At 45.3% G+C, this 17,041-nt stretch overlaps 1 protein-coding gene across 5 annotated transcripts in view; it reads right to left on the minus strand.

The window, feature by feature from the left end:
• Window positions 1–10,866: 10,866 nt before the first annotated feature.
• Window positions 10,867–17,041, minus strand: part of LMO3 (LIM domain only 3) — a 95,246-nt gene continuing 89,071 nt past the window's right edge. For all 5 annotated transcript variants that reach the window (XM_053404555.1, XM_053404557.1, XM_053404556.1 and 2 more), the window contains exon 4: window positions 10,867–12,662. In XM_053404555.1, coding sequence (XP_053260530.1) covers window positions 12,557–12,662 — 106 coding nt within the window. In that variant the 3' untranslated portion in view covers window positions 10,867–12,556. The remainder of the gene's footprint in view (window positions 12,663–17,041) is intronic.

The raw sequence follows: 17,041 nt of genomic DNA on the forward strand, positions 1-17,041 counted from the left end.
GCTTCTGAATGCCTGGTGCTGGGAACCAGAGGGGTGGGAAGTGCTTTTGTGCTCAGATCCTGCTCAGATTCAGCCACCAGTATCTGACTGGTCACTATGAAAGCAGGATTCTGAGCCAGATGGGCAACTGGTTCCTATGTTCCTAAAAGCATTTAGCTCTATAGTGGTTAAGTGGATGCTGTACTAGATGGAACCTTGGTCTGATTGAGCAGAGTTCTCATTGTGTTCTTAATGTTTAAATATCAAAATTGCAGGTGTCAGACACCTATATTAACTTAAACATGAATAATAAAGGTCAGTGCGGCACCATGGTGCAGGTATAGGAAATTCAAAAACCCAAGTGTAAGTGTTTCTCTCTCAAAAGGAACTGAAGAGTAGAGTCCTTGGTTTGCAAATTAATACTTGCATTGTTGCTGTCTGCTTTCCCAGTCTGGCTATTATATTCGCTCCTGAAGTGCATTCATTCTGTTTGCACTCAAATATTTTTGCTCGGCTATTCGGTGATCAGATGAACTGTACAGATTCTACCAAGCCTCATGCTGGAATACAAATTGGTTGTGGGTTTTAGATGAAAGAGTAAATGAACTACACTGAATCACAATGCCAGCTGGATTGCGGCGAACTGGCATCTTCCGTAAAACATACTTTTCTAATTTCTTCTGATTTCTTCTCCCCCTCTTCCCATTTCTGTAGGAAAACCTCACACAAACCTTTATCTAAGTTTGCATATTACATTATGTGGAGACACGCTGACAAGAGTGTGTTTGGACTTAGCATGCCCCGCTTTTCAGACAACAGAATTCTTTTTAATTAAAACCATTTTTTTTGTTAAAAAAAATCAGTATGTGTAATTGCTAACACCTGCTATGTGTTACTAACAGATGTTTCTTACTTACCTAAGGGAACTGTTATAATTACACTATAAGCTTTGTGGAATGGCATTTAACCAAGGTAGTGTAGGAACTTCAGGTGGTGACTTTGTGTTCTTTTATTAGGATTTTCTCTCGGGGGTTGAAGGGAGAAAACGTGAGGTAACAAGGAGCTTTGCAGAAAATCTGTTCCTAGCCACCATATTTTGCAATCTGTGGCTGTAGAATCTGCTGCCAAACAGATACTGACTGCAGTGGGTTTTCTAGCAATGACAAGCGATCTGGAAACACCTCGTTATTTTAATAATAATAATATGTGACCCTACATCAAGTAATAGAGACAATTTTAGACCCTAGACATAATGGTTTTACTGGGCATGCCCTCTTTTAGAGGGTTTTGTATATTATGTTGTTGTGTAGGGCAAAGCAGATGCTCTAGCACTGTGATATAGTCCTTACCTTACTCATTGTCTTCAATCCAACCCTGAAAGACAAGAGCAAGCCAGCAGTAAATTAGACAGAGTGAGTTGGACTTGACTCTTTCTTAACAAGAACAGGAGTGCCAGTCCTAATGAGCACAGCAACTCGTCTCTGGCAGGTCTTGTCCTCATAAGCAGTTTCTGAGCCTGAAGGTCTCCACTCCCTCACAGCTGCCTAAGTCCCCTCCTCTCCAGAGTTTCCCCCAAGCATTCTGAGACTATGTCTACATGAAGCTAACTTCTCTTCCACCCTCTTCACACCTCTCCTGGTTCTGGGAGACCAGGTGGGAGGGGAGCTTGTTGTAGCAGGAGGGGAAGACCCCCATGTTTCTTCACCAGCCTCTGAGTCCAACTAGTCCATAACACGAGCCAGGATCCAAAGGTGCCCATGGACATACACAAGTCTTTCTACGTACGCAAATATGACTTCTCTGGTTTTGAACAGCAGATTATTGCAGCGGAGGCCACTCCCATCGTTCTCCTGGATTTCAGGAGTGGCTTTCTGGGTGTCACTGGAGTGGGTGAGACTACAGCCAGAAGTTCCTGCTGCAGACCAGGACCCAGATTTTTCAGTGTTTTTGATTCAAAAAAACAAACAAAAAGAAAATCCTCTCTTGCCCTTCTTACATCTTTAGATATAAGAAGGAAAAATGCAGGCAACAGTCTATTGAAATGTAAAGCAGGATGTGCAAAAAGCCTGGGATGGCTGCCAATTTCACTTGGCTCTCCTCTTCTACTTTATTAAAATTACCTTTGTTTTAGTTTCTGATATTTTGCATTGACAACAGCCCCACAGAGTATTCTCAGGCTCCCCACAACACAAAATGTGGGCTTGGTGGGCGGCTGTTCTTACCGCAAAAACTCTGTGAACCCTGTGACTTAATGAGTCATTTTTGAATGTTGTTTCAAAGGATTACATCTTGACTTTCTTTGGCTAGAGAATTCAAGGCTGATGGCTGGGGTTTATCAACAGCTAGCAAGGCCTCGGGATGCGGGTGGTGCTGTGGGTTAAACCACAGAGCCTAGGACTTGCCGATCAGAAGGTCGGCGGTTCAAATCCCCGCGACGGGGTGAGCTCCCATTGCTCGGTCCCTGCTCCTACCAACCTAGCAGTTTGAAAGCACGTCAAAGTGCAAGTAGATAAATAGGTACCGCTCCGGCAGGAAGGTAAACGGCGTTTCCATGCGCTGCTCTGGTTCGCCAGAAGCAGCTTAGTCTTGCTGGCCACATGACCCGGAAGTTGTACACCGGCTCCCTCGGCCAATAAAGCGAGATGAGCACCGCAACCCCAGAGTCGGCCATGACTGGACCTAATGGTCAGGGGTCCCTTTACCTTTACCTAGCAAGGCCTCAGCTGGCTTTCATCTTGACTCCTCTTAAAGTGCTAGGTCACCAGATCTAGTCACCCTTTCGATTTGCCAAAGTGCCCCCAACCTGGCATAGCTTTGTGGTCTGGGACACTGCACAGAACTGAAAGTGTGGCTGATTGCTGCGCTGGAAAATCAGCGAGATTAACAATGTGTCCCAAAAGGAAGAACACTGGGAAATATTATCATTATCATTATTATTAATTTGTACCCCACCTGAAGTGTAGGTGGGTTCCCACAAGGCAAGACACAGTGATAACAGCAAGAACCTTTATTGAACTAACAGAACTCGACAACAGGGGCAAAGCAACTGCTTATATACATTTCTGAAGGCCTGGGACACTCCCACTCCCAGCGTGATTGGCTGTCTAAACTTCCAAGCTGCGAATCATGACTCAGAGTTTAAGGGCCAATGCCAGAGGCCCAAATCATGGAATGTTCTGTGATTGGATATCACGTATCGATTCAGAACACAGGGGCTCAGAACCCTTAGTCCAGATTCAAGCTCAGGCAATTGCAGATGAATACATAACACCATCCTTCCTCCTAATGAAGCCCAGGGTGACAAACACAAAGCCATTGTGGATTTATGGACTTTGGGGTCTTGTGTGCAGCCCTTTATTTTTTTTTGGGGGGTGCTATTCACTTACCTAAATAAATGTGGTTATGATGCTAAATGTATCAGAATGAGTTACTTAATAATATGGGCTATCTTCTATTATATTACTAAAGAGTACTTTATGAAGAGCTCTCTTCATTCAAAAATGAATTTTATTTGAAGGAATGAAATGCAAAACTGAAGATTTTTGTAAAGTCTTCCCAGATGTTAAATGCTCTTGAGCAGGGGTCAGCAAACTTTTTCAGCAGGGGGCCAGTCCACTGTCCCTCAGACCTTGTGGGGGGTTGGACTATATATATTTTTGGATGGTGCAAGAGCACCACGAACCCCGGTGGCTGCTTACATGTGTTTTGTGAGCAGCGGGGGGACGATGAGCAGCTACTTAAAATGGCGGCCACTCGAGCGCTGCTGCTGCTGGCACTAGCAAAGCCCAGCCTCCTTCCTCCTCTAGGCAGGGCGGGGAGAAGCCAGGAGGAGGGAGGGAGGGGGCGCCGCCGCAGTCATGTGAGGGAGATGGAAGGGGAGGGAGAGGGAAAGAACGTGTGTGCTGGCGATCCACATGGCAATTCCCGGACCGTCCATGGGCCAGATCCAGAAGGCAACTGGGTTTGCTGACCCATGCTCTTGAGATACAGAACAAAAGTTAATGTCTGACTGTTTTAAGGGTGTAGGTAATAATCTACTGAGTCAAAGCCTGGCAAAGCCTAAGGGCTTTTAAAACCGAGACATGATTCAGAGTTATGATCCTGTAGCTTTGTGTCTTGAGGAGATGTGATGTCATCAGATAAATTGCCTTGATCCTTTCGGAGCAACGGATTAAAAAGCCTGCTCCATTTTCTGCAGGGCAGCCCTTCAGAATACTAGCAGCCGCCTTGTACCATTTCAGGTTCTCCCCTCACCCAGTACAGTGGCGTCTCTCAAGAGTTCCAGGAAGGCGGTCTTCCACATCACCTATCGGAAGGCCAAGCTAGATGGGATGTCAAATGCATCTTTGCTTTTAACCTGCAAGTTTTCAAAAATGCAATAAGTACCAGTCCGTCCCCCCCCCCCCGAAAATAATTATAGAAAGCACAGCAGGAATGCAGGTGGAGTCAGGGGGTGGGGTTAGCTCTTAATGTATTTTTTTGTGTGGGGAAATATCCCATTGGCCCCGGTAGGGGATTTCTCTGCAATGCAAATTGAGTTAAATTCCCACTCCATGCCTGCCATGATCCTGATCATTATTGCCCCTACCTCCGGTTGATACTACTTGCATTTTTTTAAAACCTGCATTTTAAACACAACGATGCGTTTGGTGTCAAACTAGGTTGGCCTTATGATCCTTTTAAACTGAAGAGATTAATGCCGGGGATTGATCTTGGAACCTTTTTTCATGAGAAGTATGTGTTCTGCCGCTGAGCTATTAGGGCATGTTAAGAAGCAAAGGCTATAGTGTCCTGGCCTGTAGAAAGAAGAGGCTACAGCATGAGTAGGCAAACTCAGGCCCGGGGGCTGGATCTGGCCCAATCGCCTTCTGGCCTGTGGACGGTCCGGGAATCAGCGTGTTTTTACATGAGTAGAATGTGTCCTTTTATTTAAAATGCACCTCTGGGTTATTTGTGGGGCCTGCCTGGTGTTTTTACATGAGCAGAATGTGTGCTTTTATTTAAAATGCATCTCTGGGTTATTTGTGAGGCCTGCCTGGTGTTTTTACATGAGTAGAATGTGTCCTTTTATTTAAAATGCATCTCTGGGTTATTTGTGGGGCCTGCCTGGTGTTTTTACATGAGCAGAATGTGTGCTTTTATTTAAAATGCATCTCTGGGTTATTTGTGGGGCATAGGAATTGGTTCAATATTTTTTTCAAAATATAGTCCAGCCCACCACAAGGTCTGAGGGACAGTGGACCGGCCACCTTCTGAAAAAGTTTGCTGACCGCTGGCCTACAGGATAGAGGAGAAGGAAGATTGGGACTAACACAAACCCATGTGCATCTCTTCTGAAGTTACAAAGGAGGGACACTTTAGCCACGACCTTACCTGGCCTCCACAAAATAAGAGCACAAGAACTTCCTGCTGGACCAGGCCAGTGGCTCATCTAGTCCAGCATCCTCTTCTCACTTTGGCCAACCAGATGCCTGTGGAGGATTTGAACACAAGAGCAGGATTTGAACACAAGAGCACTCTCCCCTCCGGTTGTTTCCACCAAGAAGCACTGCTGCCTTCAGGCAGAGCATAGCCCACATGGAGGAGAGGACATCAATAGTCCTCTCCTCCATGAATTTGTCTAACCCTCTTTTAAAGCCATCTAGGTTGGTGATCGGGACGCGGGTGGTGCTGTGGGTTAAACCACAGAGCCTAGGACTTGCTGATCAGAAGGTCGGCGGTTCGAATCTCCGCGACGGGGTGAGCGCCCGTTACTTGGTCTCTGCTCCTGCCAATCTAGCAGTTCGAAAGCATGTCAAAGTGCAAGTAGATAAATAGGTACCGCTCTGGCGGGAAGGTAAACGGTGTTTCCGTGCGCTGCTCTGGTTCGCCAGAAGCGGCTTAGTCATCCTGGTCACATGACCCGGAAGCTGTACGCCGGCTCCCTCGGCCACTAAAGCGAGATGAGCGCCACAACCCCAGAGTCGGTCACGACTGGACCTAATGGTCAGGGGTCCCTTTACTCCTTTACCTAGGTTGGTGGTCACCACTGTCTCCTGTGGGAGTGAGTTCCATAGATTTAACTAACAATGTGTTGCCTGGAGAAGTATTTTAATTCGTCCGTCCCAAATCTTCCAACATGCAGCTTCATTGGATAGCCGTGAGTTTGAGTGTCCCCCTTCCTCTGTTTGCTCAGTGTCAGACAGCTGGCTCTGGTACAAGAAATGAGAAACAACTTGCAGAGTTGTTGAACTACCAATGGATAATCCGGAAAAGCCTTTAGCTTCAGCCTCTTATCTGTAAAATGGGAATAACAGCGATGGGCGATCTTGTTACGGAGCACAAGATAAGAACGGCGAAGTTTGCAAATCAAACAGAATTGAATAATTGGTTTCCTCTGTCTTGGAGCATATCCACGACAGAAGGCACTCTTCCTATGCCCCACTTTAATGAAGCTAGTAATCACACAATTACTCGTAGGCGTGTGTTAAATATGACACTGGCCATGGCACTATCTATATATCTATAACACGGGAAAGCAGCTTCATTTGTAAGTGCCTGCCACGTCAACCAAACCGCATTGCAATCAAAGTGATCTAAGGGTGACTCATTAATTAATTGTTCTCTTTTTACTGTGCGCTATTGAATTAATGAGTAATTTGTGCTGGGTAACTCTCTGAACACATTGATTACATGAGATATTTTCTGGGAAGCTTTCGTCCCAGGGACATGCTGGAGAGAAGGAAGGAGCCGAACATCCTTCCTGTAGCCTCCTTAATGGCAGGTCCAGGAGAACTAAATCATCCAAAGGGCATTTAGAATGTATCTGAGCCAGGTGGCTGACAGCTTCAGATGCTTTCCTTCACACCACTCCTTCTATAACACTGCTAACTAGTGATGTTAAGCTGTTCTCTTGCCCATCACTCTCTGGCATTATAATTGAGTATGTGCATTTCAGTGGTATTCTTTTTTTTGTGGGGAGCACAACTGCTTCCTTCTCCTGCATGGACACCATTTGAAATGGAAAAGAATAGAGATCTTCCTTCAGCCATAGGAGAGTTCTTGAGCAATACCCATTCCATTCAATAGCACTTGCAATGAGTGCAGAACATAGAACCAGGAAGCCGATGCGTTTAAGTTGGGGAGGAGATGCTATTTATTTTACTTAGGCCATGGGGTTTAGGACGGCAAACTGCATTTCCTTCGTTTGTGGTGCTGGGGCATGATATGGCACAAAGGGCCGTTGAAACTATGCTTTATTTAAACCCCATGTGCAATATTCGTTTATAGGATTTAGGTGGATTTTTTGTTTAATCCCTTGAACTGCAAATGGGCAAATTGATAATGTAGTTGGGCGATGGCAGCACGGATGAAGCTTTCAGAACAATCAATTAAATGCATCAAATTATGCCCAGCAATCACCCCAGATCTTCTGGGAGTGGGGGTGTGGTTCTGGACAAGATTTGTTCTAGGCACAGATGACTGCAAACTGCCCACTGCTGAGAAAATTACAAGAAACTACTTAGCATTACATTGTGTGTGTGTGTTGGCAGTGGGAATCTTTAAAACCCTCCCTTTGCCTGCAGAGTCCAAAAATGTTAACAAGATTGCTCCCCCTCCTGTCTTTCTCTCTGATGAACACTTTTGTTCACTGGTAGTTAAAACCAACTGCAAACTGATGTAGGGGAGGAATTCTTTTAATTTTATTTTTTTTAAAAAAAGAACATTGGGACGTGATTTTGAAAGAGTGATGACTCAAGATCGGGAGAAAACTCCACCAAACACAGACTGTGCTTATGTAATTCAGGTTTCACACGCAGAGGGTCTCGATCCAATCCCTGGCATCCCCAGGTAGGGGAGGGAAAGATGACTGTCAGAAGCTGCCAAGAACTGCTGCCAGTCCTAGAATCAGAGAATTGGAAGGGACCCAAAGTCCCACCCAGTCCAACTGCCAGCCATGCAGAAACCACAGCTAACCAACCCCCTATAGACAGTCACTGTAGCCCAGTGGTTTTCAACCAGTGTGTCGTGGCACCCTGGGGTGCCTTGAATGATAGCCAGGGGTGCCGAGGGCAACATTGACCTCTGTCCCTCTTTCCCTGCCTCTGATGTCCTCTCGTGTCTCTGCCTCCCAAAGGCTTGCATAGTTTTTTATCACAGCAGCCCTGGCTACAAGCTCTGCAGGTGAATGATGCCTCTGAGGGCACCTCTGAGGGAGGGCAGCTCAGAGACCAGGGACAGCAGCAGCTGCTGCCCAGATGACTCCCAAGGAGAGGGGAGAGGAGAGGAGGATGAGGGAACACTTAGGGACAAGGGAGGGTGTTCGAAAAAGGGTGAGAGGGTGCCAGTTCTGCAGGAAAGGGGTGACATAACTGGGCTCTTGAGCCCTACAGGAGTGCCACAGTAGTTGGTTAAGGGAGTCGTGGACTCAAAAAGGTGGAAAGCTTCTGCTGTAGCCAATTTAGTTGAGCAACTTTCTATGCAGCCCCGATGAGACAGGCAGCAACCAATAGCACTGACCACCTGTAAGGAGAGAACAGGGGAGATTGTCCTATGGATTTACAGTGAAAGAGCCAGTGGCAGGGGCAGGGGCAAGGTGTGTGTGAAAGGCTGCCATCACTGCTGCTCCTTTGGGAAGCATGTGGAAGAAACCTGAATTTTATTATGGTTCCCTCGGTGGCAGCAGGAGCTTGGAAACCCCGCAAGGGGGGAGTGGGGTTGGTGAGCAGGGGTGCAGCTCCTAGTACACATAATAAAAGATGTTGGTGCTGCCATGCTGCAGTTTTGGGGGAAGCTTTGGGACCACTGCTTTATGTGATAAATGCAGACAAACCTGGAAATGAGTTCCAGTTGCCTCTTTAGCAAACAAAATGTTGCAACAGGGCTAATCCACACTTCCATTTGTCCTGTGCCGTAGCGGTTTTGCCTTGGCCCTGCTGGCACTCTGCAGAAAACCCTACTGCCATTTGTTCCAAAGATTCGGTTTCCCCAGGGGGAAGTGGTGGGTCAAATGGAGGTGTGACTAAGCCCACAGTCTCTCCCAAGCCCAAGTATAGGAGCGTCTCCACCCTCATCGTTCAGCCCGGACACTGAGGTCCAGCTCCAAAGGCCTTCTGGCGGTTCCTTCACTGCGAGATGTGAGATTACAAGGGAACCAGGCAGAGGGCCTTCTTGGTAGTGGCGCCTGCCCTGTGGAATGCCCTCCCATCAGATGTCAAAGAAATAAACAACTACCTGACTTTTAGAAGACATTTGAAGGCAGCCCTGTTTAGGGAAGTTCTTAATGTTTGATGTTTTCTGTTTTGATTCTGTTGGGAGCTGCCCAAAGTGGCTTGGGAAACCCAGCCAGATGGGCAGGGTATAAGTAATAAATTATTATTATATATTATTATTATTATCCATTATCACATCTGCATATGTGAATTCAATTAAGCTTTCATGGCCAATAGCCGTTTTTAGATTTTTATTCCTATTGAGACTTGTGCTCTTGCACATCTGTGTATGAATATCTTTGTGGTGAGTGCTTTTAAGAAAGGAAATAGGATCATCTTGATCAGGCTTCCTCAACCTCGGCCCTCCAGATGTTTTGAGACTACAATTCCCATCATCCCTGACTACTGGTCCTGCTAGCTAGGGATCATGGGAGTTGTAGGCCAAAAACATCTGGAGGGCCGAGGTTGAGGAAGCCTGATCTTGATCATATCCCATAGCTTTGCCTCATGTCTAGTATGGCTGCATCCTATTCTGGATGCTTCCTAAACTCACAGCTGTACTAAACATGCCATGTAGGCAGATGACGGGATAATGTGGCTGGTCACCCTCACTTCACAGCTGGAGCTCCACAGCAAACTGTCTTTGGGGTCAGTATCTGACAAGCCATGGTGGAAACAGACAGGATCACCCCCTGCATGATGCGTTGAAGAGCTATCACCAACCAAAAGCAGTCAGCGATGCCCCAAAGGAACCAATGGTACTACTTGGCTATGACACAATAGCCTTCCTGTAGAAAAAGTGTAGAGCAGGGTTTGTTTTGCCCTCCCCCAGCCTGGAGGCTGCAATACCTTGAGGGCAACCTTGAAGGAGCTGGATGCCAGAGGTGGGCCGGGTAGAGGTAAGTAAGTAAGTGCAGGTGCCACTCTTAACAGGTGCCACAGCAGGGTCCATTTGTGCTGTGCAGAAGCCATCTAATACAAACACACCTCCATTTGGGCATGTAGGAGGGCCATTTAAGGGCACATTCCAGCTAGGAGAAAGGATGGGAAGCAGACCGGGTGAAGCATATGGGCCTGAGGACTGGATAGAGGCCAGGAGAACTGCATTGGTCCCTTGGACCTGATGTTCCTCACCTCTGCTGTACGACCACCAAACTGTCTAAAAGGGGTTGCATGATTTAATCAGGTAGAGATGTCAAACATAGGAGTGGATTCTGGTTGGATGACACCATGGAGCTGCAAAGGTTGATGCTAAAATAACACCCCCCCCCAACATCCCATGCTATTTGGGGAGAGCATTTTGCTGCGTGCTTTCGGGGAAGCAGTGAAATATTCCCAAGGGTTTCTCTCGAGAAACTGATGCTCACTTAATGAGGAATGAAACTCATGCTAGCCAATAGCGATTAAAATTGGATCCACAGCTGTACCCCAAACTCATAGATGGTGGGATTGGAAAGATAATTTCACTGATCATTTTTTTTTCTAGTGGGGGACTGAAATTCTCTAACAGCTTAGGAGAACTTTTTGAAAATTACTCAAAATTGTTTTCTGAGGAATTTTAGGTTACGTGAAGTGATGGCCGCTGTCTTCTTTGCAAACCAGTGGCAAATGCGGTAACTGGGGAACTGGTAGTTGGCCAAAAAAAAGTGGTGGTGTTGAGTCGGTAGATGAGAAGCACCAGCTTGAGATTTTGCCATCCAATCCTTAGAGTTTATTTATTTTTAGACTGCCCCACCCCAAACAACTTGGAATGGACAACAATAAATTAAGAAACAAAGAATACAATATCCAGTCGAATTCTGATTAAACGCATCTACAAAAGTCAACAGATGTGATAGCCTCAGCGCTCTGAGTGGAGGTTCTTCATTTCCATCTCCCCTTCCCCCACCGAAAAACAGCAGCTCGTATCGAAAATGCCTGGCAACGCTTCTGAAAGGTTATGCAGGTTTTGGCGAGTCTCCAGCATGACAGCACTTCCATAGCTGTGGGGCAGCCCCTAGGAATGCCCCTCTGCAAGGCCCAGATGTCTTGAGTTGGTACTCAAGAGGTGACCTCAAGAGGGCAGTCTTGGTCAACGTTATGGGCTGTGATGGTCATATGGAGGGAGACAGTCTCTTAGGTATGCTCTACCCAAACCGGATAGATGTTTAGGCAGGACACTGATTTTTCTTTTCTTAAATAACGTTTCTGTACAGGAGCAGAAATCACTATGCTACATTAAAATAACTTCAGAAATATATATATACATATAAAATTTTTACATGACACCCAAAGGCACTGATTTGCATTGGGGCTCAGCTCCTCATTCCCAGTTACATTGGAAACAAGCAATTACATATATATATATATATCGGAGGGGGGAAGTATACAGAACACAGTAGCCCCCGCCCCAAATAATTAAACGCCCACTCCGTAAGGTTGAGAAGTACTGCCAACAAAGTTGCGGGGGGAAACCCCCGCTGAAATTCCGTAGCAAACAGAAAGTACTTTTTGAACTGTATGGAATAAAATAGCTAACATCGTTCAATATAATAATAGTAATGATAAGAAAAGCTTGCATGAGATCTAATGAAAGACTGAGAACCTTAGAAGCTTCAGTGTGGTGGCTAGAATTATAATCCAGTCTGAAATTAAGCACCTCCAAATCCCATCGGTTTCAATGGGAGAGTTTAGCATGCACTTAAATAGACCCAATTCAAGTCAATGGAACTGTGCACTTAACTTTGGCCAGTTTTACCCATCAGTTTTAATTCAATAGATCAAGCATTGGTGAAGCTCTTAAAACGGAGAAGAATGCATGGGATTGGCTCTCTCTCTCTCTCTCTCTCTCTTTTTTTGCTTTTGTTTTGTTTTTACTAGAAAGATACAGCTCTTTCAAAATAGCTGGTAGATACAGAAAGCATAAATATACAATAAAGTTTAAACACCGATTGTACTAAATGCAACAATACAAAGAAGCAAATGGTAACACAATAAAACTGTATTACATTTGTGCTTTGAATATTACAGTACATTATATACATTGGTCCAAAATAAGCATCTCATGCCAAATGACGCAAAAGAAAAAATAAAGTAAAATAAGATAACCAAAACAGCAAGCAAAAGAGAAAAAGGAAAGGGAAAAAAACTCCAGCAAGTATTTACATTATCTTTTAATAAACATTCAACTGTGAACTGGTGCAATTTCCACTACATATATTTGAAGTCCTCCTTTTATTCCACACGACCATCCTGTCTCCCTATTTCTACGCTATTCAGTAGGTTCTGCCATTGTTTTTCTTTTTAATATATATATATATGTATATATATATACACGTTGAACAAAAGCAAAGAAAAGAAAGGGTAAGAACATAGTGCTTCAATATTCTCCGCGACGAGCCATCGGATCAGCGAACTTGGGGCGCGTAACCTTCTTTCATTAAACCCTCCTCATAGTCTGTCTGGCACAGTATCATGTTGTTCTTTAGGAAAAATTTGTCTCCCACGCAAAATCTGGAAATACAAGAGGGGGAAAATAAGATGAGAAACACGGAGGATCCAAGTTGCATTTAAAACATAGGTGTCAGGAAAACAAGCAGTTTTTTGTTGCCATTGGATGAGCCTCGCCAATGTGGGGAACGACCAGAAACACTCCTGCCGATGACCTCAGTGTTTGAACTGGAATATACCCAGGGACCTAAATTGTCCAGGGCTTTGTACATTAATACAAGGACCATGAACCAGGCTTGGTAGTAGAGGAGCACCATTTCCACAATGGTGTCAGATGTTGTGGGCCATGTTCCCTCATCAATTTCTGCACCAGCTATAGCTTCAGGAGCAGAGTCAATGGCATCCCCACCCAGAGCATGTTGCAGTAATCCAGCCCTGGGGTTATGAACCCATGGACCACAGCAGTTGTATAAAGACTAAGCCACTGTTGACCACTTCTCTTGGTGGCACTGTAGAACGTTAGACATTACAGAAGCCTTTCCCAACCTGATGCCCACCAGATGTTTGGGACTACAATTCCCATCAGCCCCAGCTTAGGGAAGGCTGCGCCACAGCATCACAAAAATCTTCACTTGGTGGCTTTGCCACACTATTTAATTCCATCCACATCGCTGTCAATCGACATTTCAGGCCCGGGAGGGGTCATGTGAATTGGCCTTTATATACAGCCAAGCTAATTTCGCACTAAGTGTGGCATGGGCATTACTTTTTCAATGGGTTCATTTTTCCTTAATAACAAAAAGAGAGCTCTCTTTTAACGCCCGCCTGGAGAAACGGGGGGAGCACCACACCCCAAGGGGTCTTTTGGCGCACAGAAGAGCTTTCACTAATGAATGATCGTGCATCGGGGGGTCACATTCTGTTTGTGGCCAACGCTCCATCTATAAAAACATATTGGGAGGTGCGACACCCAGAAGCTCCAATTAAACCAAATCGAGTAACCTAAATGAACTTCTTAGCATTGAGGCAGACAGATGAAAACCAGTCTCCCTCAGCTAATTACCCGCTTTACTCTCGAAACTATTGTTTAATTCGGTAATGGATTACAATGTTCTTTTTTGCCGTATAATTTTCCAAGCGAGCGACATCTTGGACACAATTAGAAGCAGAAATAAATGTGCACGTTGTTTACGGTAGATTTAACAACAGAGTAGCTATGGGAATAGGCTGTATATGTACTTAATTGTAACAATTTAACCTTCAAATAGCGGTGTCTGGTGTAGTTGACCCAGTAAAAGTACGTATAATTACACAAGTTGACCTTGGCGACCTTCGATTGTGGGGCCCCCACCCTTTTTATCAGTCAGTCAGTTTCTAATGATGTCTGAAGCAGAAATCTGAGGGAATTGTCACAGAGTAAATTGTGTATTGAAAGGAGGCCTTTAATGTTTTGTGAAGTTGTGAGGTTTTAAATGGGGCAGCAGTTGGACTGATTTACATTTGTAAAGATTGGAATGCTAGACAAACAGCGAACCCATTTATTTTCCAACCGGGTAGCTTTGGAAATTTATCCTTATACTCACTAAATAGAGTGAGGGAAAATAGTGTAATAAAAAAGTGGATTGAAAAGAATTAGCTTGGCTCCTGAAGGAAAATTGGGCTGTTTATGTGTGGACTCCCCTCTCTTCCCCACCTCACGCTCTCCCCCATCTCTCGGATTAATACCCGCTCATAGCTCTTGACTGAAAATACAGATTATGGAACCGGTCCTGAAAACGCTTTTCAAGTTATTTATGGTCAAAGCAGCTTCATAGAGAAAACACACACTCCTAATTTCGGATCCCCCCACTCTTTCCCGACATATTTTTATATTTCGTTATATTCCACCTACATCTTATTGAGTGGAGCAGATGGAAATAAAAAAGGGCTCCTGCAGAGGAGAAGCAGTTATTTTCTGAGCTCTTTAGCACCTGACCATTTTTGTTTCTCTGCAAAAGTAAAAAAAACCACCCCCATGTTAAACAGCTTTTCTGGCCAAATTGCACAATACTTGCAGAGTTCTTCCTCCCACAAAGCATACCTCAGTTATATAAAAAGAAGCTCGTATGAATATATAACTGGGTGTGTGTTGGTGGGGGGAAGAGTCTGCCCCCCAATCACATCTCCCCTGTTGATTGTGGACAGAGTGGTCCATCCTCACTTAGGTAAAGGGGTAAAGGTAAAGGTAAGACTCCCTGGAAAAGACCCTGATGTTGGGAAAGATGGAGGGCACAAGGAGAAGGGGACGACAGAGGAAGAGGTGGTTGGACAGTGTTCTCGAAGCTACCAACATGAGTCTGACCAAACTGCGGGAGGCAGTGGAAGATAGGTGTACCTGGCATGCTCTGGTCCATGGGGTCACGAAGAGTCAGACATGACTAAATGACTAAACAACAACAACAATGGTAAAGGACCCCTGGGTGGTTAAGTCCAGTCAAAGGCGACTATGGGGTTGCTGCGTTCATCTCGCTTTCAGGCTGAGGGAGGCAGCGTTTGTCCACAGACAGCGTTCCAGGTCATGTGGCCAGCATGGCTAAACTGCTTCGGGCACAACGGGACACCATGACGGAAACCAGAGCGCACGGAAATGCTGTTTACTTTCCTGCCACAGCGGTACCTATTTATCTACTTGTACTGGCGTGCTTTCAAACTACTAGGTTGGCAGGAGCTGAGACAGAGCAACAGGAGCTCACTCCCTCGTGGGGATTCGAACCACTGACCTTCTGATCGGCAAGCTGAAGAGGCCGGTGGTTTAGACCACAGTGCCACCCGCATCCCTATCCTCACTTAACACAACAATGGTAGCCTTGCCTCATGCACGCCTTCCCAGAGCATCACCAGAACAAAGGTGGTTCTTCCTTCCCTTGGGGAAGGTCTATAGCTCAGTGGAAGAGCATCTGCCTTGCAAGCAGAAGGTCCCAAGTTCAATCACTGGTATCTCCAGGTAGGTTTAGGAGAAACTCCTGCCTGAAATCATGGAGAGCAGCTGCTAGGCAGTATAGACATTAGTGAGCTAGGTGGACCAACAGTCTGTATAAGGAAGCTTCCTATGTAAATGCAGTAGTGGCAGACTGTTGGGCTGACAGATAAGCTCAAGGTGGAGAACGGGTGGCTCTCCAGATGTTACTCTCATCAGCTCCAGCCAGCATGGGCATTGTCAAGGCTGATGAGAGTCCAGCAACATCTGGAGGGATACAAGTTCTTCACCCCTGCCATGGGCAATGCTTGCAAACCTATTCCAATATCACAAAGAAGGTGAAATGGCCTTCCCCCACCAGACCCCTTGTTAGGCTTACATGGTGGTGGTAGCAGTGACAACATCGATGGGATTCTTCAACCTTGGTCCCCAGCTGTTGCTGGACTACAACTCCCATCATCCCTAGCCAGGGCAGTCAATGGGCAGGAATAATGGGGTGGGAGGTGCAGTCCAGGAACGAGTCTGAAGAATGCCACTCTAGATAATGTAGATAGAACAGTTGTTTTCCAACTTTCTACTTTCAAAGAAGAAAATATGACATTTCCTGATATTGGCCTTGGCCAACCTGGCATCCTTCGGGACTACGGATCCCATCAGCTATCTTACACAAACCAATGGACTATCTACTTCTGTACTCTTAGTGGCAGCAGCTCTCTGGGCAAATGTCTCTCCCAGCACCTGCTCTCCTTATATTCTGATTTGTAAGGAGCACTTAAGCCACAGTTTCCTGGTTTAGGCATCACAGGAAACAGTGGTTTAACAAGCAGAGATGTCAATGTCAAAGCCAGGCAAGGTGGGGGGTGGGTGGGTGCAGGCACAAGACTCCTTGGTCTAATGAACCAAGGTTTAAAATTGAAATTACACTGTTATTTTTGAATCGGGCCTATTTGTACATCTAGCCAAGTACTATGTAATCGTACTTTGACTGGCAGTGACTCTCCAAAGTCTCAGGAAGAATTTTCCCCCATCTGCTATTACCTGATCCTTTTGAGCAGAGGCACAAAAGATTGCGCCTGAGAAATTCTGCATGTACAGCTTCCAGTGAGGTTTGAGCCCTCTTCGTGTTCTCTGTTGGATGTCCTGTTCTCTGGTGAGAACAGGCTTTGACTAAAGAGTTATTTCAACACTTTTTACAACATGCAAGCATACCTGAAAAAGTTAGTACTTGGCCATTAAAAAGTCCTGTGCTATTTTATTGTTTGCTAAATTGCGATTTTAAATCCATCTGTTAACTTCCAACATCACATCTAGCTGTGCCCCTAGAATCTCCCTCTCTGCTGGTTACACAAATCATTCATACTTGCAAATATTTATATTATTTTTATATTTTAATTCTTCTTCTTTTTTTGCAGGCAAGAAGATTGTAGTGATGGCCACTATCTTTTTTTTTAAAAAAAGAAAAGAAAACCTGTCACTAATCCGAAAC

Source organism: Podarcis raffonei, chromosome 10 (genome assembly GCF_027172205.1).
Source record: "Podarcis raffonei isolate rPodRaf1 chromosome 10, rPodRaf1.pri, whole genome shotgun sequence".
Taxonomy (NCBI): Eukaryota; Metazoa; Chordata; class Lepidosauria; order Squamata; family Lacertidae; genus Podarcis; species Podarcis raffonei.